At 41.3% G+C, this 19,765-nt stretch overlaps 2 protein-coding genes across 2 annotated transcripts in view; both read right to left on the bottom strand.

Annotated features, from left to right (window-relative positions):
• Positions 1–11,564, bottom strand: part of LOC110016671 (NLR family CARD domain-containing protein 3-like) — a 32,738-nt gene extending 21,174 nt beyond the window's left edge. Inside the window, exons 1-3 of the mRNA XM_023962089.1 lie at positions 11,182–11,564; positions 10,992–11,099; positions 10,336–10,455 (exon numbers count right to left, since the gene is read on the bottom strand). Coding sequence (XP_023817857.1) covers positions 10,336–10,455; positions 10,992–11,099; positions 11,182–11,267 — 314 coding nt within the window. The 5' untranslated portion in view covers positions 11,268–11,564. The remainder of the gene's footprint in view (positions 1–10,335; positions 10,456–10,991; positions 11,100–11,181) is intronic.
• The window catches only part of LOC105355327 (NACHT, LRR and PYD domains-containing protein 12-like), a 1,049,862-nt gene that overhangs the window by 478,748 nt on the left and 551,349 nt on the right, over positions 1–19,765 (bottom strand). The gene's annotated exons all lie outside the window — the stretch shown is intronic.

The raw sequence follows: 19,765 nt of genomic DNA, 5'->3' as shown, positions 1-19,765 counted from the left end.
TTGTTGAAATTTGGAGTTGTGTCTCAGAATAGATGGCCTTGACTTGTGGTGTGCCCCAGGGATCAATCCTGGGACCCCTTCTGTTCAACCTGTACATGCTGCCACTAGGGCAGTTAATACGCAGTAATAACATATCTTATCACAACTATGCAGATGATACTCAGATCTATGTGTCACTGACAACAGGTGAATATGGGCCAGTGGATTCACTCAGCCACTGCCTCCAACAGATCAGTGCGTGGATGCAGAACAACTTTCTCCAGCTAAACTCAAACAAGACCGAAGTTATTATTTTTGGCCCACAGAAACAAAGAGAAAGTGTCAGCAGCTACCTTCATTCTCTGTCTCTTAAACCCTCAAAACAAGTCAAAAATCTAGGGGTAATCATGGACTCTGACCTAAACTTTAACAGCCATATCAAGTCAGTAACATCAGGGGCATTTTACCATCTGAAAAACATTGCCAAAATCAAAAACATAATGTCAAAGCCAGACATGGAGATACTTCTTCATGCATTTGTCTCCAGTGGGTTAGATTACTGTAACGGCCTGCTCAACGGCCTCTCCAAACGAGCTGTAAAACAGCTTCAGTACATCCAGAATGCTGCTGCTTGAGTCCTGACCAAGATGGCGCCAGTGTGTGCGGCCTGCCGTCTGCTTCTGCGTTGTGCTCTAATGTTTTTACTTTTATTGAAGATTGTGACACAAGAATCTATCTGTCTGCTGGTGTATGATCGGGAATCGCTACTGGATCTTGGTTTCCAAAGCATAAGGCTTGATTCGCGACATTTCCGCGGTCAAAAACCCCTGCCGCCTTTTCTAGAAGGAATTACTCCATTTCTCCACCGCCTATCACCTCTCCTTCTCCCTGAGAAAAAACGCCACCGTCGCCGCGGAAGACGAGGTGGTAAAATGATCCGCTTAAAAGTCTGTCTGATACGTTTTGCTGGTCACACCAAGGCCGAACTCAAAGATTTTAAACGCCGCTGTCCTTCCTATCGCTCCCTGGAGCCTGTAATCAGCTGGCTGACTCCTGTCATCGGGTTTGACAAGCTGTCAAACTCCTATCGGCCCCGCTCACCCCGCCTGCGCCATAGAGGAGTTAATACCCGCAACCTACGACCCCTGGACCGGGAAATCCGGGGATCCCAGCACGTCGGATCATCAGCTGAGGATCAACTCTGCTTCGCGTTGTTAAACGCACGGTCCATCTCTAACAAAACTTTTTATCTGAACGACTCCTTCACATCGGAGCTCTTGGACTTCCTTTTCCTGACGGAGACATGGCAGCGGGAGACGGACCACATCCATTTCAACGAACTGTGCCCCCCGAACTGCTCTGTGCTCTGCACCCCCCACTCATCAGGATGGGGTGGGGACGGAGTGGCTGTCGTCTACCGGGATATTTCCCCCTGCTTAAAGCTGAGGTTGGATTATTTTAGCTCATTTGAACTGCAGATCACCAAGGTTGGATCTGACTCTTCGTATTATTACATTTTTTACCAACCTCCTGGCCCTGCACGGGTATTTTTAGATGAGTTTGCCGAGTTTTTATCAGGCATTATCAATTTTAACTCTGTACTCATAATGGGTGATTTTAATATCCACATTGATGACTCTTCCTGTGTTTCTGCTTCAGAATTATTATTTATAACTGAGTCTTTTAATTTGATTCAACATGTTTCTGTTCCCACCCATGACAAAGGACACACTCTGGACCTAGTCTTCTCCTTAGGTCTAGATATTAAGCAGCTCAGAGTTAAAGACAGTCACATCAGTGGTCACTGCTGGATTTTCTTCAGTGTGATTTCCCCCCGCCCATCTTTACCTTCGTTAGAATGCAGCGACGTATTTTAAGTCAGAATGTATCGGATAGATTCACAGATCTGTTTGATGCAAACTCTTTTAATAATTTTAACGATGTAGATTATTTTATGCATTCTTTTAACAGTCACTGTGAAACTATTTTAAACACAATTGCTCCTGTCAGACAGAGTGTCTCTTCCAAAAAGTCATTTCCGTGGTTAAATGCTGAAATTCATTCCTTCAGAAGACTTTGCCGAAAAATAGAACGTCTTTAGAAAAAACAACAAAACTGGAAGTGCACAGGCTGCATCTTAAAGAGCTGATCTCCCCCCTAAATGGCATGATAAAGCAAGCTAGGTCAACATTTTTTCATAAACTTATTTCAATGAACAAAAGAAACCCCAAAACTCTTTTTAACACCGCATACACTCTTACATCATCCTCCTCCTCTCAACTCCCCAATCTTTCTGAATCGGATTGTAGCACTTTTCTTCAGACCTTCTCGGCTAGGATTTCAGATGTTGGAAATAACATCCCACCTTTAGTCGGTGCTCAGCCACCTCCATCTCCTCAATTCTCTCAGACTTGGTCTAATTTTTCTCCAGTCACAGTGGACGACATCCATTCTTTGCTCGATAAGATCAAGCCCTCATCTTGTCCCTTTGATATAATTCCAACTCCTAATTTTCTCCAAGTGTTCGAGTGTATTGGTGCTGCTGTGGTTGACCTTATAAATCTCTCCTTAACGTCTGGATCCGTTCTTTCCTTTCTGAAGCACGCTATAATAAATCCTGTGCTTAAAAAACCTAACTTGGACCACTCTGATCCAAATAATTTCCGTCCCATTTCAAAACTTCTTTTTATTGCTAAGATCTTGGAGAAGGTTGTAGCAGAGCAACCAAGGTCATTCTTAGAAAAAAACAATATTTGTGACGTTTTCCAATCTGGCTTTAAAAAGAACCACTCAACTGAAACAGCTCTTTTAAAAGTTTCTAACGTTTAAAGTTTCCCCGTTCTCGTTCTTTTAGACCTAAAATCTGCATTTGATACTGTAAACCATGTCATCATGCTCGAACGTCTTCACGACTACGGTTTATCTGGTTCTGTCCTAAGCTGGTTTGTCTCCTATTTCAGTGGTAGATCTTATAAGGTCTGTGTTGACTCTCTTTCTTCAGAAGCAAAAATCCTGTCTTGTGGCGTTCCCCAAGGTTCTGTATTGGGACCCATTCTATTCACTCTCTACATGATTCCCCTTGGGAGACTCATCAGCAACGTTTCAAATATTTCTTATCATCTTTATGCTGATGACATTCAACTTTATTGCTCCTTTGGTAAAAATAATTACACAAATCTATCAAATCTACTAGACTGCTTAGCCAGCATTAGTGTTTGGTTAAATGACAACCATTTACTCCTGAACCGAAACAAGACAGAGACAATAATTTTTGCTCCTGATGACAAACCTCCATCAAAAGACACCTTGGTTCACTGAGCTCTTCTGTCCAGCCCAGTCTCAGGAATCTTGGTGTCTGGTTTGACAAAGCTATGTCTCTAGACTCTCATTCGAAGCGCTTGGTCAAAAACTGTTTTTACCACCAGAGGAATGTGGCTAAACTGAAGCCAATGTTGACCAGGTCTGACCTTGAGCTGATCATCCATGCTTTTATCTCCTCTCGTTTAGACTATTGTAATTCTCTTTTTACTTGTTTTAACAAAAAGTCTCTTAAACGTCTCCAACTGGTCCAGAACTCTGCTGCAAGGCTTTTAACTGGAACCAATAAGTGCACTCATGCAACCCCTCTGCTTTTATCTCTACATTGGCTTCTTGTTAAATTTAGAATAGATTTTAAGATTCTGATTTTAATTTTTACAGCCCTGCACGGACAAACCCCGATCTATATTTCTGACCTTTTAACTCCCTACTCTCCTGCACGTTCTTTGAGGTCCACTGAAAAAAATCTTTTATTTGTTCCAAAAACTCATTTTAAAACAAGAGGAGACCTCGCCTTTCAGGCAGTTGCTCCCTGACTTTGGAACGACCTCCCCCTGTCTCTGCGCCAGATTGACTCAGTCGAGTGTTTTAAAGCTCAAGTTAAGACTTTTTTATTTAGGAACGCTTTTAGCTGACTTTTACTTGTGTTCACTTTTGCCTGTTTGTTTATTTCTATGCCTGTGTGCGTTTTATTGGGTATCGCTACTGATTTTATATTGTTTTTACTTTGTGAAGCACTTTGTGAGTCGCTCTCTGTGAGAAGTGCTATATAAATAAAGATTACTTACTTACTTACTTACTTACTGACCAGAACCAGGAAGTATGATCACATTAGTCCTGTGCTCAGGTCTCTGCACTGGCTCCTTGTACCTGAAAGAATAGACTTCAAAGCAGCTCTGCTTGTGTACAAGTCTCTCCATGGCCGAGCACCAAAGTACATCTCTGACATGTTAGTGCCATATGAACCATCTCGTACTCTGAGGACCTCAGGGGCCGGCCTCCTGTTGATTCCCAGAGTCAGAACTAAACAAGGGGAATCAGCGTTTCAATATTCTGCAGCTAAAATCTGGAACAGCCTCCCTGAAGTCATAAGACAGGCCTCTTCTGTGTTCATGTTCAAATCTAGACTTAAAACATTTCTGTTTAGCCGTGTATATGACTGAAAGGTCCTATCTGCACTTTTCTTTCCTTTCCTTCCTTTATTTTTAAATCAATTTTCAAAATTTTTCTTTTCTTTTAAAGTAAATTTTTCGTTGATTATTTTTATGATGTATTGTGATTTTAATGCATTTTTCTTTTTTGTGAAGCACCTTGAATTACTTTGTGTATGAATTGTGCTATACAAATAAACTTGCCTTGCCTTGCCCTTGCCTAGAAGACATTTTCTTCTTTGTTTTGTGGAACCTACTGCCCCTTGAGGTCAATGCTAACCGACAAGGGTGTGACTGACCTCACGGCTGCAAGGCAACGACAATAAGTGGTTTCATTTCTTCACTTTGTGATCTTGCCTTTCACAGAAACGTGGACAGGACACCTGTTAATCTAAACGGTGCACAGAACTGTTTGTTGGTTTTCTATTTTATGTTCAATTTATATTTTTATATTCAATTTATCTGGTTTTGTGTTTGTGCCTTATCTCTGTTTGACTCTGCAATGTTTCCCTCCACTAGAGAGGGAGATGTACAAAAGGTCTCAAGGACATTATTTAATGTCTCAAGGACATTAATTTATTAATATAATTATTGTTTTATTGTTATCATCGTTTACATGTATTTGTTTAGAGAGGATGTTTAAATGGTAACTCAGATTGACCTTTTTAGACAGCTTTGTGTGTGTGTGTTCATCTGGTTCACTCATCCTCAACACAGATGAGGAGGTTTTACGACACTGTCCTGGGTTGATAAGGAAGTTATACGACTGTCTCTAATGAACTTTTCTCTTTGCCTTGAATTTGTATATTCCCCAATTGTGTTCTTAATGACAGCATGAGGAGAAGCAGATCTTTGGAAAGAGAAACACTGATGGACTTTTTCCATCACATTTGCTGCTCTCCCCTGTGCATGTGTAATAGGATTCTTGTCTCATTGTGTCTTGTGTTTTGCTGATATGGTTTTTGGTTATTGTTTTTTATTTTTAAGCTCCTGACCCTGACCCTAACACTAACCAATATTTAGACCCACAGCAGATTCATCTTGGGGTGAAGGTACGTATGTGTGGACACTCCAAGCTCTTTTACAGCCGTTCTGTTGTATCCTCTGTATCAGATCTCTAATTACCAGGTTTATTGAGAAGTCCATAGGAGGCCTGGTCCAAGCTGGTCAGAGCTTGTGGGACATACAAAAGGACGCGAGTGTTCGAGACCCGGAAGGACCTTTTAGATTTTGTTGCATTTTACTTAACCGTGCGGCGCGCCCGAAGCAATGCCAGGGGGGGCTCGCGGTGGTGGCGGTTTTAGGCACAGGTAATACCGGCAATTGTCCGGTGCGCAAATTTAATGTGGGGGTGGCGGTGGTGACAGCGGCTCAGTGCTTGGAAAAATATCTGGTCCACTGTTGGGTTCCTATTGTCTGTTCAAACAGAGTTTGTAACAGCCTGAAGCCTTTGAATCCCCGTCCCTACAGCTGCTCCTGTCTGTGTCACACGCGGCTGCGTGAGTGAGAACGAAAGGGGAGGGGTGGTGTGGGCTCTGTCTGCCAGGTGAATCGGGAACGCGGAGGAGAGCTGCCTGTTGCGCAACACCAGGATCATCACATGCCTTTAGATTCCTCAGCTCATGCTAATAATGTCATTCTTTATGAACTATTGTAGACATTTTAATGATGTCTTTATTTTCCATCTAGAGATAGACAGAGATAGAGTGAACCTAAAAGGTGAAGAAAATGCATTCTGAACTGTGAAAAAGTATTCCCTTTATGTAAAAAAGAACTTGTTTTGTTTTTGGATTTTTTTTTTGTTCATAGCTGCATATTTTGTCACAGAGTGTAATTGTAAAATGATGATTTTAAATTGTGTGCGTTAAATGTTAAATTTGTCCTCGTTGGTCACCCATAAGCCCTTTTTTTAGGTCTACTTTTCTGAGAAAACAGTCGACTCTTTAAAATCTACAAAATCGTGCACTCTGCCAGTCAACCACACTAACGGCTACGTATGTAAAGATCTGCTGCTCAATAAACCCGTTCTGAACTGCCTGGTTGGAACGAGGGTTCATTGTTTCATTTTGACGTGCGCTTGTTTTATGTGGCACAGATCAGCATCACTGCAGCAATGTTCTTCACATTATAGGTGAGTTAGAAATACACAGTAATCATGTGTCAATATGTCACCTCTTGTGTGCGGCCCGGACCTTTGCTCCTTTTTCTGTATTTAGCCCTCACCAAAAAAACTTTGGACACCCCTGATCTAATGTCTGCAGACAAAACAGCAAAGGGAACTAAACTCTTTTTAAACCCAGAAGAACGGCTGTTAGTCAGCAGAGGAAAGAAAACCAACCTTCGACAGATTTTGGACCCTTTTTTATTTCACAGCATTACCTGATAATTATAATGTCATAAAAAAGCTTAATCAATTATGGAAGATGGTTAAAATGATTGATCTCTAATCTTTATCACTTCACTTTCTCCAAAAATTGATTCATGATTCTTTCTAATGAAACATAATTTGCACATATTTTTATTTTTTGATACTTGATCTGCATTTGCTATGAAGATTTTTGAAACAGTGTAATGTCTATTTTTTCTGATATAGTGTTATTTTTACAATTTTTGGTCAGCAACATTTTTTTAATTTTTTTTATGATAACTGATGTCCATGTGCTACGTTGATTTCTAAAATTAAGTTATATATATTTAACATAATTAAAAAATTCATCTTTGTCATGACATTTATTAATACTTAAGGATTTTTAATTCTGTCTGATAAGAAGTTCTGAACCGGACAATGATAAATTACGGAATAAATGGTTATGGTAGAACGGGGGTTGGGATTATCGAAGTTCGCTTCCTTCCACTATGTAGTGCACTATATAGGGGTTTGTTACGGTTTTACGTTTTGCTCCTGTGTTTTGGTTCTCTTTTTGTTCTGTCATGTTTTGAGTTCATTTCCTGTTTTATTTTGAAAGGTTTCTGTGTTGTGTTGTGTTTTCGAGTTTACTTTGGTCCACATCTGCCCTCATTGTTTTCACCTGTGTCTCATCTGTTCTGTGTGTATTTAAGTCCCGTTTTTCCTTTCCTCCTGTGTTGATCCATAGTTTCATGTTCCCCTGATTCAGTGTAGTTTGCTGTTTCTCCTTTCGAGTGTTACGATTTTCTAGTTTGGTTTGCCTGCATAGCAGTGGTTTTTGGTAGGGATGGCAATAGAAGCCCCATGAAGCTTCTCTTGGGGTTCATGTAATTGTGCTGGAAAAATGAACCAACCATTCAGGGCTTTGAAAACCACAAAGAACAGCGGCATCTGGTGGCGGACTGGACGTATATTATATGCTTCAACTAAGCTCCTTGTAACACTTCAATGGGAAAAAAACATGAAACAAAACAATGTTGTTAACGATGATTGATGTAAAACAACATGTGACGTTTTCTGTGAGAAGTGTTTGACACAGCAAAACACACATCACATAAAGAAAATAAATGCAAAACAACCAAAAAAATTAAGAAATGCTGGTCTTGAACCTTTGACTTTAGGATGTACATTCCATTGACTTTTCCACTTAGCTATCTCTTCTGATACTAATTTGCAGTGCCATTGTAGATTCATTGAAGTATTTTTTTTTCATACACAACATTTATAGTGAATTGTTTTATTAGGAAAAACAGAGTTGAAACGATCCTGAGCCACAGTACGTTTTTTTACCAGGAGTCATGGTAAAGTACTGACACTGACACTGATTCTAATACAGGGGAAACAATAGAACTTGTCGGGAAACATTCGGGATTCATTTGTACTATTTACAGAGAATAGCATGCCCAACTGTTCAAACACAAGTGACATCTGAACCGTGGTTCGACCAAACGATGCATGTGGTGCTTAACACATCATCAACCACGTGATCTGCGGTAGTTGACACACGCCTGAAACATTGTGCCGAACCACTCTGTTTCATGAAGGTGAAACAAGCGCCGGAGCGTCCGTGTCAAACGGGCCATCCCTAGTTTTTGGTGTTTAGTTTTGAATTAAAACCCTTGTTTCTAGAACCTCCTGCCTCCTCCTCTCTGCACCTGGGTACTCCCTCAACCCCTGATGAAACAGGGTTAGGGTGGGAATTCGGTTGGGAAGATTTGTGGGCAGTGGTCAGGCGGTTGAGCAGGTTGTCCAATGATTGAAGGGTCGGCGGTTCAATCCCCGCTCCCTCCAGCCAACTGTCATTGTGTCCTTGGGCAAGACACTTCACCCTCCTTGCCTTCACTGTGGCTGGTCTCCAGTATGAATGTCCCAGTGATGGTCAGAGGGGCCATAGCCGCGAAATGGCAGCCACGCCTCTGTCAGTCTGCCCCAGGGCAGCTGTGGCTACAACAGTAGCTTACCATCACCAAGTATGAATGAGGAGTGAATGAATAATGGACACAATGTAAGTGCTTTGAGCGTCTGGAAAAGCGCAGACAAATCCAATCCATTATTATTATTATTTGGTTTAAATAAGTCCTGTGAAAAGGCCACATTACAAAGCTAGGCTATTGGGTAAGAAAATGAAGAAATATAATCATAAAAAAAGTTGTGCACAAATTTAAAATTTTTGACAACAACATTTAGTATATGTGTGACATGTCTTCTTTGATTACTATTTGTCTTTGTTTGAAATACGACTCTCGCCTGTCTTGCATATACAAGTCAGGAAATATCGATTCAACTGACGGAGCATGCACTTTGAGCTTCATTCATTGAACCACTGTTTTTCAACCAGTGTGCCGTGACACACTAGTGTGCCGTGAGAGATGGTCACGTGTGCCGGGAGATTATCCTCATTCACTGATCTAAAAACATTTCCCATCTCCAGGATATCAGCTCTGTGTTCATCCAAACAAACCCTGATAAAACACTGAGAAGTTAGGAATGTGAAAGATCAGAAAATACTTTTTTCTTTGTGTTGATTTGATTCTATTAAAGACACTTTGATAAGAATGACGGTACTGCGATTTAGCCGTATCTTCAGCTGTTTTCGGAAAAACTCCCGCCCTTTCAACTGTCTCCACCAATCCTTCTTGGAGACTTAATCATACATCATCAGTCTGACCAATCAGAAGTGGTTAAAGTCTTCACTTCCTTGTTTCAATTTAGCTCATAAAGTCTCTCAGTTCCAACAAAAATACCAGCTAAAGCTCGTCTTTAGTGGTGTAGCTTTCCGCTGGATCCGGTGTCAAACTGTGGTACAAGTGAACAAAACAATGAAGCTCAGAGACGCTTGTCTGTCTGCCATCTACGGCAGCTGGCACTACATCTCCCATGATGCATTGGGTTAAAGTGACAGCGTCTCAGCGTAATAAAAGTCTTCCCTGTTTAACGTCTTGAAACCACAGTGATGTCCTGCTACATTTTTTGTTGTCAAACGAGAACAGCTGATGGTGTAGAAAAGGCACCAGACCCAAAAGTGGTAAGGGGAAAAAAGAGAAGCAGGCATCGCTATTATTAGGTGTAAAAAAGTCCTTGGGCATTAAAATGAATAATGTAACAAAGGAAAAAAAAACCCGAGCAGGCAGGAGGGATCCTCACTCCCCTGCTGCCACCGCTCTCTCATTTGCCTGCCGGCCAACGGCGGCATGCGGTGGGTAGCGAGACATGCACTTGGTTTTTTGTTTGTTTTTTTAACACATCTAATGAGCAGAGTGTAATACTTTCAACAGCTTTCTGGACTGAATTTCCTTACGAGGATTAATAAAGTTGATCTTAATCTTTCCTTCCCTAATGGGTCTGAAAGTATCCACTGATGCATAGTTTACACAATCAGTACCAACAACTGTTTGAATTTCTCTCCAACAATCAAATCCCATATTAACTGAGGAAAAAGATTCATCAACAGATCTTAGTTCACTAGAAACTTCTTCTTACTGTGAGTCTGAAGGTCCTGGTTCAGTTCTGAAGTCTGGAGGTTTATTTTTGGACTCGTCACTCTTCATGGATCCACAGCTGGAGGCTACAGACTGGACTCTCTGTGTGACCTGTTGACCTCTGCAAACACCAAACCATCAGAGTGTTGGAGGATCTGCTTCTTCATGAACAGCTGATGGACTTTGACATGAACACAGACTGAGCTGTTTAGTCTGGAATAACATGACATGTTTGGATCAACAGTTTCCAGGTTTCAGCATTTTCTGTCAGTCAATCCAGACTTTTTTCTAGAAAAGCTGATTCCAATTCTCCATGTAGAAATGTAGAAATTCTGAGAGCAGAAAGTCAAACTAGAACAATGTGATGTTTGGAAAGCATGAAAATCTGAATCCTAGGAGTCTGCAGTGATTCTTCTCATTAGACTGGAGCTGCTGTCAGTCAGAGTCAGCAGTCAACATGTTTTCTTCTCCAACATCTCTGATGTCTCTCAGAGACTCTCAGAAGACTCAACTGAAAAGATCTCATCACACACATGATGCTCCAAGTGAGTCTGATCAGAGAGATCCAGAACTGAACCAGACCTCAAGTCCTTCATCTGAAAACTGTTGATCGTCTGAACTAGAATCCAGCCTCCAAAAACTCTGACAAACACTTACTGTTTCAGTCCTGGAATGACGACTTTGAAGTTAGGAGGAATGACTTCCATTGATCTGTCACTCCTGTTGGACCCCCAGCTGGATTCTGATCCAGGTCCAGGTTGGTTCCTGTGAAGAATGAAGGTTGCTGGTGTGAGTCCTGAGCTCTGACATGGAGAAGATCATGGACAGTTGGAGATGTTCATCTCACCTCTGAGCTTTGCTCTGGTTGTCATGGTTACCATTTCTGCTTTTAGAGGGAGGGGCTTCCTCCTGTGGTTCCTCCCACTGATCCATGCTGCTGGATTCACTGGATCCACATCAGCTCACACACACCTTCCTCCTTCACCTGCAGAGGAAACATGTCTTCTTCGCCTCTGACAGACATATTGGTTGATACCAGATGAGAATTTGAGCTATTTACTCTGGTCCAAAAAAAAAAAAACCTTTTTGTTTGTTTGCGTCAACTAAGCTGATGAACCGACTGAGCGGCCTGTGTGTCATGTAGTTAGAATTTGTCATCCTGGTAATAATTGTGTTGGATTTTTTTTTTTTTCAAAATCATTTTTGTTGGATTTAAGTACAGCAATGTAGTGATATAAAACATTATATGTAAATGTAAAAAATGTAAAAGATTTTTTCCCTTTAACAGGCAGTTAAACAAATAAATAAATAAATAAGGCAATACACATCCCATCTCTGGGAAAAAAAACAAAATGGTCTTCATGAACAGAGAAAAAACAGTCAGAGGTCAGTGATGGTTTAAAGTGATAATGAGATAAAAAAGAAAAAAAAAGAAAAGAATAGCCAGATAGCTGGGTAGGTACATTGAGGGATTGTAAAGTCTCAACATGTCCAAAAAAGGGTTGCCAGATTTGAAAAATATTGCCCGTGGTGTCACGTAGAGAAAACTTAATCTTCTTAAGTAGATAAGTAGATAAATTAAATGAACACATATTTTAAAAAAGGTTTAGAAAATAAAAGCTTGGAAAATAAACAAATAAAAATTATGCAGCCCAAATATCAACCTTAGCCAGATAAAATTTAGTTGTGGATCTTAAGAGGTAGAGATCCCCAGAATCTTATTGGTAACACTATCCTCTCCTGATGGTTCAGTAAACTTACGCACAACCCCTCCGCAAGCGTAAATCTCAGTTCTGCATGATAAAACAGGCCAAATTTGACACCAGAACAAGAGTGTAGGCGACGCTGGTGTGGGTATCGTATCGTCTCGGGCTGCCAGATCCTCTCGAGGTCCTTCGACCGATGATGACGTCACACTATTTGATTGGCTGTAAGTTGCCACGATGACGTGTACGATAGTGATTGGTCAATTTATTGGTCCTGACAAATCAGGCTCTTACAGTTACAGTGAATGGTTGTTTGTTTGTTTGTTTTGATAAAACATGAAGAACAAATAAAAATTAATGCTTTCAACAGGTTTTAAACGGGAAATATAAACTTTGCAATCATAACTGTTAAATCCGATGAAGTTCTGTAATTCCATAGTGTGGAATTCGATTAATGCTGTAGGCTGCTCCTTTTGATTATAGTTATCGATATGACAATGTTTTATTTCTGAGATAAAAGAAGGGAATCTGACATTTGGGAGAATTAAACCAGACTGCACACCATAAATAAATATTGTTTATATACAGTCATACATTTGCTCAAATTGGAAAAATAAGTTTATATTGCCAATGGTTATACCTTTAAAACATAAACAGAACGTATTACAGTACAGTTTGCATTTGGTCTAACAAATAATAATGTCAGATATAACAAACAATTATGTCAGACACCTTAAAATTAAAAATGGCATTATTAGTTATGAGTGAGAAAAACTTTACACAAGGAAATGTAAAATCGCTAAGTAGTTTGTCCAATTGGTGTTACCGTAGTGACATAGCTAAGTAGTAAAATCGCTATGTAGTTTGAGTAGTTTGTCCAACTGGTGTTACCGTAGGGTGACGTCATCATTGGCCGAAGGACCCCGAGAGGATCTGGCAGCCCGAGTCCATCCGGTACCCACACCGGACAATGTGACCACTTCTTGGCCACTGCAGATGTGAAATCAGGAAAGATGGAGATTGTTTTTTTCTGGAAAAGGAGAGGTATTTTGGCCCCCGCTTGGCATAGCATAGTTCTCCAATGTGGAAATAATGCACCCTAACAAGCAATGGTCGAGGACGGGCCCCTGTTTTGGGTTTTGGACCAAGAGCTCTATGAACATGATCCAGCAGGGGGGGCTCGTCCAATTTCAGAAGATTCTGTTAAGGTTGGGAAGTAAATTCCCTGGGATCAGGGGTTTCTTGACCCTCAGGAACACCAATCAAACTAACGTTACGGCGTCCGCTTCCTTTAAAATCAGGGGTCTGCCTCCTTTGCCACTCAAAGAGCCATTTGGATCTGTTTCTTACAGAAATGAAAACACAGGGAGCCGCAACAGCCTTTGGAAAACCTGGCATTTCCAGTGAACGGCATCATTTCATTCATTCATATTCTCATTCTTTTTCCAACCCATTGTGTCCCTTTCGGGGTCACAGGGTTGCTGGAGCCTATTCTGGCCACTTGCAGACGATGGCAGGGGACATCCTGGACGGGTCGCATGTCTGTCACAGGGAAGAATGTCCACAATCACACACCCATGCACACTCAAATTCACACAATTTAGGACAATTTAGATTAACCAATTGACCTATGATGCATGTTTTTTTTAGCATCATTTCACTGGTTTTTATAATTTTTACTCGTTATTTCCTTTTCATTCAACCTCATTCAACATGTGGTGTCTTCAGAGATTGTCCTGGCAATTCTGGCACCCTGGGTGAAACAAAATATAATTTATTTTACTTTATTATGAAACATAAGTAAAACTTATTTGTATAGTTGAATTCACAATTAAGATATATGTAGTTAGTTCAGTCTGAACCTGCATCAGTTTGTGTTTTCCTTTTGAAGGCTGGCTAGTTCTGGTAAAAACTGCCACATTTTTCTTTTCTTTTTCTTGAGCTGAATACAACTCTAACTCCAGTTATGAATGAATAAATTCCGATAATTTCTGTTGATTTCATGAATGAACATCAACGGAAACTAAATGAAACATTCTTCTGTTTTTGTACTAAAGTGTCACCTGAGCCTGAACAAAAAAGACAAACGATTGTGTTCATTTTCCAAAAATCGAGTAAATCCAATAAAGTATATTAATTTTATGGAAGCATCTGTTAGTTTGTTGCAAGTCTGGAATCATAAGCAGGGAGATTAAGAGCAAAGGAGGGTCTAAGGGCAGGGATGCCCAGTTTAGTTTAGTCTGATTACCATATTTTCACGCCTATAAGGCGCACAAAAAAGTCATAAATTTTCTTCCGCCAGCAGGGGGCGCCCTATGAGCCGGTGCGCCTATTGTATAGTTGTGGGTCGTAGAAGAAGATGGAGTGAGGCAAGAAGAGAGACGTAAAGGCCCAGTGGAACCTAACTGCAGTGCAACTATCTACATTTTAAAGCCTTCTATGTATGGAGTCCTATGTTGTTCATAATTAAATAAATAAATATTTAATTAAATAAATAAATATGGCCTCATGCAAATACACAATCAACCAATAAATCTCTCATAAATATATAAAAAGATCATGAAATGGTGAAAAAGCTGCACACAGATTTTAAATTAGCCATTATATTATTCAATATATTTCATTTTGTTTTAAAAACCTGTTCATTATTTTAAAACAGCATTTTAAAATATTCATTTTATTCATGTGGAATATTATTATAATTCTACGTCTTTTTTCAGAAGCTCGTATTTCAAAATCAATATTTTTTTCAAAGTAGCTTTGTTTTTATTTCAAGTTGTTGTTTTTCACAATGGCGAATTTATTTCATGAGCTTTTTCAGGAGAATGGGTCTATCTGTCAATCAGTGAAAGTGGGCGGGGTCTAAACGCCCATTTGCTGTTCCCTGGAAATCGATTCATATTCCTCGATACCCGCTTTGCGGTGTTCCAGTCAGATAGATGACATATTTCAACGATATCCGCGCGGCTTTGCTGACATTTGATACAAACTGTCTGCAGCAAAATATGCAAACATGGACGACTCTGTTTTTGTAGTTTGAGGGTTTGTGTGGACCAAAGTAGCTTCAGTCGTCCACGTGTCGAAGTTCCCCGTGAAACATTCCTGACTCTCACGCATTTCACTCAGCTCTCCTTTGCTCTGCAGCTAACAGCTCTGCTGTCTCAGCTCACAGATCCAGTCTGACGTCATCGTGCCTTACACTGTGTTGGCCTTCAGGAGGAGGCGAGCTGGCGGACCGACAGAGAGTCAGAGCAGGCAGCAGCGGATAGCGGAACAAGCCTGCTCAGGCCTCCTGAACTTTATGATATTTTTCTATTTTCATTGAGAAAATGATTATAAATCCGGTCCTCTGGTTTTATTTTTCCCTCTCGGGGAAAATGTTGAACCTTTCCTGCGATGACGTTTCTCTTTCTGGTTGTAAAACGCAGCGGAGATCCGGGGTTTGATTTGGGGTTCACTTCCCCGTTCAGACCTCATTAGACCTTATTAAAAGATTCAGTCTCTATACTTTGGATATACCTTTTTATTATTACTTTTCCGGCGAACTGAATAACAGACCCTTAACGTGCGCTCACACACACATACACACACTTTTGCGCTGGGCGCTCTGATTTACACGTAATTTAAGACGTAGTTTCAGTGAAGGACCTGAAGCAGAGACTCTCTGGGATGATCTCATGAACTCAAATATGGAAACATTGTTATCATGTGGAACTATTCAAAAATAAATAAACCAGATCTCTTAACACTCTCCGTGTGCATTGTGCATCCATGCAGTTTAAGTGAGATAAACACAGCCACAGCTCCAAGTGGCTATCAGGCCAATTTCTGGTATCACTGTGGATGTGTTGAGGTGCATACTCCCCCTAGTGTTGAGGAGTGGGCATCGCGCCGTCACGTATGGTGAAGCATCTTCGATTGATGTAGTTAGGGTGCTGCTGCTCATGTCTGAGTAAAGGAGTAGCCAATCACAAAAGTGTCTTCGCCTTGTCTAGTTTGATTGACAGAGGCATTTTCCTGAAAAAGCTCTTCATGAAATAAATACGCCATTGTGAAAAACAGCAACATGAAATAAAAACAAAGCTACTTTGGAAAATATTGATTTTGAAATACGAGCTTCCCGGACATACTGATCAGAAAACTGGACACTATAGGCCTGCCCCCCCTTCACATGTGCCTGGATAAAGGACTTCCTCACTGACCAGCCCCAGGCTGTGAGTCTGGGCCCCCTCCTGTACTGCCTCTACACCCACGACTGCAGTCTGCAGCACGACAGCAACCTCATTGTGAAGTTTGCTGATGACACCACAGTCGTCGGACTCATCTCAAAGGGAGACGAGGCAGCCTACAGGGAGGAGGTCCTGAAGCTGGCAGCTTGGTGCTCAGACAACAACTTAGCTCTGAACACTAAGAAAACCAAAGAAATCATCGTGGACTTCAGGAGGCACAGCACCGACCCAGCTCCCCTCTACATCAACGGAGAGCGTGTGGAGAGGGTCCACACCTTCCGGTTTCTGGGAGTTGCTTTTTCCAACAACATCTCCTGGACAGAAAACATCACTGAGGTCATCAAAAAGGCTCAGCAGAGACTCCACTTTCTGCGGGTCCTCAGGAAGAACAATCTGGACCCCAGCCTGTTGACAACCTTCTACCGTACGTCCATTGAAAGCCTTCTGACGTACTGCATTACAGTGTGGTGCGGCAGCTGCACCATGGCGGACAGGGAGGGACTGCAGAGGGTAGTCAAAGCAGCTCAGAGGATCATCGGCTCCCCCCTCCCCTCCCTGTCAGACATCTACTCTTCCCGCTGTCTTAGCAGAGCTGGGAAGATCATAAGAGACAGTTCCCACCCTGGCTCTGGACTGTTTGACCTGTTGCCCTCAGGAAGGCGTTACAGGTGCATCAGATCAAGGACAAATCGCCTTAAAAACAGTTTTTTCCCAAAAGCCATAACCATCCTGAACTCCCACATGCAATGACAGCTCCACCCCCATGTCTCTCTCTCTCACTATGCGCATCTCATCATGTCAACACTACCTCTATATGTGCAATATAATCTCATCATGTGCAATACATTAAGTGCAATATATCTCTGCCATCATGGACACAGCAGTTCTTTCTGTCTTTGTTTTTTTTGTTTGTTATAACTACCTTCTCTGCAGATATTTCTATTGTACATTTTATTCTTTTTCAGATTGTACTTTGTAAATTGTGCATTTCATTTTGTGACATTATTTTGTTTTATTATTATATTATTGTTTGCACTGAATAGTGAGCGGCTTTAATTTCACTGCAGGTGTGTGTGATGCGAATTGTACATGTGTACAGTGACAATAAAAGCATTCTATTCTATTCTATTCTATTCTTTCACATTCTGAATTTTGTTTTTCAAACAGCAAACCTTTATGACCCGAAATGTTATTTTCTATCTTAAATATTAAACATTTTTAATTTTGAGACTCAACATTGGGCCGGCAGTGGCTATGGTGGTTGGTTGAGCAGGTCGTCCAGTGATAAAAGCATCAGCGGTTCAATCCCATCTCCCCTCAGTCAGATGTCATTGTGTCCCTGGGTAAGACACTTCACTCTCTGCCTCCAGTGTGGCTCCACTGGTGTGTGAATGAGCATAAATGTCCAGGTGATGGTCAGATGGTAGGTGTGGCTGCCAGGATGCGCTTACAGTCACTCTGACCATCCTGACAGCCATGCCTCTGTCATCACCAAAAATGAATGAGGGGTGAATGAATAATGGACATATTGTAACTGCTTTGAGCGTCTGGAAAAGCACGGATAGATTTATTCCATTATTAGTATTTATCATTTTTTTCATGGCCCAGAAATTCAGTGTAAAATAACTTTGATGGGAAAGAAGTCTCTTTTATCGTCTCACTCGAACAATTAGTCAGTCTCAGAACACATCGATATCCAGATAATCTCATGACCCCACAGTGATGTCAGCGTATCCATAGGAGCCCAAGATGACAGCAAACCCGTCCAGTGAGTAAATGCTTCATATCTCCCCATTATCTTCTCATTTACATTATTTCATAGAACACAAAAACCTGCAACTCAGGGACAAAAGCAAAATTATTTTAAATAATAACTTATTAGTATTGCAACAAAAAACATTGCTATCAAAAGAGCATATAAAAAGAGCTTTAGATTAATGTAAATATTATTGACTTTTTATAATCAAATTAATTGGTATTTGTGAAGTGAACTTTCAGATTGCGAAGGACAAGACAAAATTGGTGGTGTAGAATGAACAAAACAAAACACATTATTTCATCTTTTTTTAAAGTGATTAAAATGTGTATGTCATTGTATATAATAAGCTGTTTGAATAAATAGCTCGATGAGCAATTATATTAAATACAGCTTGAAGTAAGAAAGGGACACAAATTGTGCCATTTTAGTGGAATTGCTTTGGAGCCTCGGGAAACACTCATGCCATCATCATCATGCCAGCATCCCGCATGGGTTTGATTCCCCCCCCCCCTTTTTTTTTGGTTTGGGTTTGATTTTTAAAATCACATTAACCCTTGTGCTATCCTAGGCATTTTAACATTGGGAGTTGGGTCATCTAGACCCACTAGACAGTGCCCTGAACCTTTTTTCTTCAATGATTTGTGATCCTCACTGGTGTCCATGGATTACATGAAATCTTTCCACCTTTATCATGGTAGGGAGAACACGTCAATGGAAGGGGAAGATCCGCTGGAAGAAGCACCCCCCGCCGTCTCCTCGCTGTAGAGAGCTCCTCTCTTGCGTTCCTGCTGATCCTTTAATCCAGTCTCTTATCAGCACGCCCCCAGTGCACACCTGTGTCCAATTGTAGCAGCATGAGCTGCTGCATTCAGGGACCCTCCGGGTTTCAAAAAGAATAAAAACACAATAAAAACAGTTCACCCTGTTACAGGTGTGTCAGCCCCGTTCTGGGGGTAGCTGCTTGGGGGAGCGAGTTGGTCCTCTATTGATATGGGGCCCTGGAGGATTGAAGGGTTGGGGTCTCCACTGAAGCCATCAGTGGCTGCCCGGCTGGTTGGCTTCCTCGGTCCAATCGAGGCCTGACCAGAGTTATCCCAGGCTCCCAGTGGCCCCCCCTCCCTTGGTTGCCGTACTGAACATGCCCCCCTCTCGGTTTTAATTGCACTTTAATTTACACTTTAATTTGCGCATCTGGGACCCTTGGTAGGAGGGGGGCTTGGACATCCCTGCCAGCAAGCAGCAGATGTCCTTAGTGCCCTACCCGGGCACTCTCCCTCCTTCTTTTTACATTCCATCATCCATTTTAGAAGAACATAAACACTCACCTGAGCACAGGTGTTAGCTCACCTTTGCAGAAATAGTTTGCGTGATTAATTGAATGAAATATTTCACAATAGTTGGTTTGAAGGCATAAGTATGCGTGTGGGAAGAGTATTTGTATTGTGTACATGTTGACATGTGGACAATTTTGGAGCCAACAGGTGTGTTTGTAACGTTTCAGTGTGAGTGTGGATAGGCCCCGCTCATTTTAGATTTTTCAGGCATCTTAACCATCCATTGAGGTGTTCTCCCTACCATGACAAAGGTGGATAAAGGTGGAAAGATTTCATGGAATCCATGGACACCAGTGAAAATCACAAATCATTGAAGAAAAGAGGTTCAGTGCACTGTCTAGTGGGTCTAGATGACCCAACTGCCAATGTTAAAGTGTCTAGGATAGCACAAGGGTTACAAAGC

The sequence above is a fragment of the Oryzias latipes genome, chromosome 2 (assembly GCF_002234675.1).
Source record: "Oryzias latipes chromosome 2, ASM223467v1".
Lineage (NCBI taxonomy): Eukaryota > Metazoa > Chordata > Actinopteri > Beloniformes > Adrianichthyidae > Oryzias > Oryzias latipes.
This window is presented reverse-complemented; position numbering and strand designations above follow the sequence as displayed.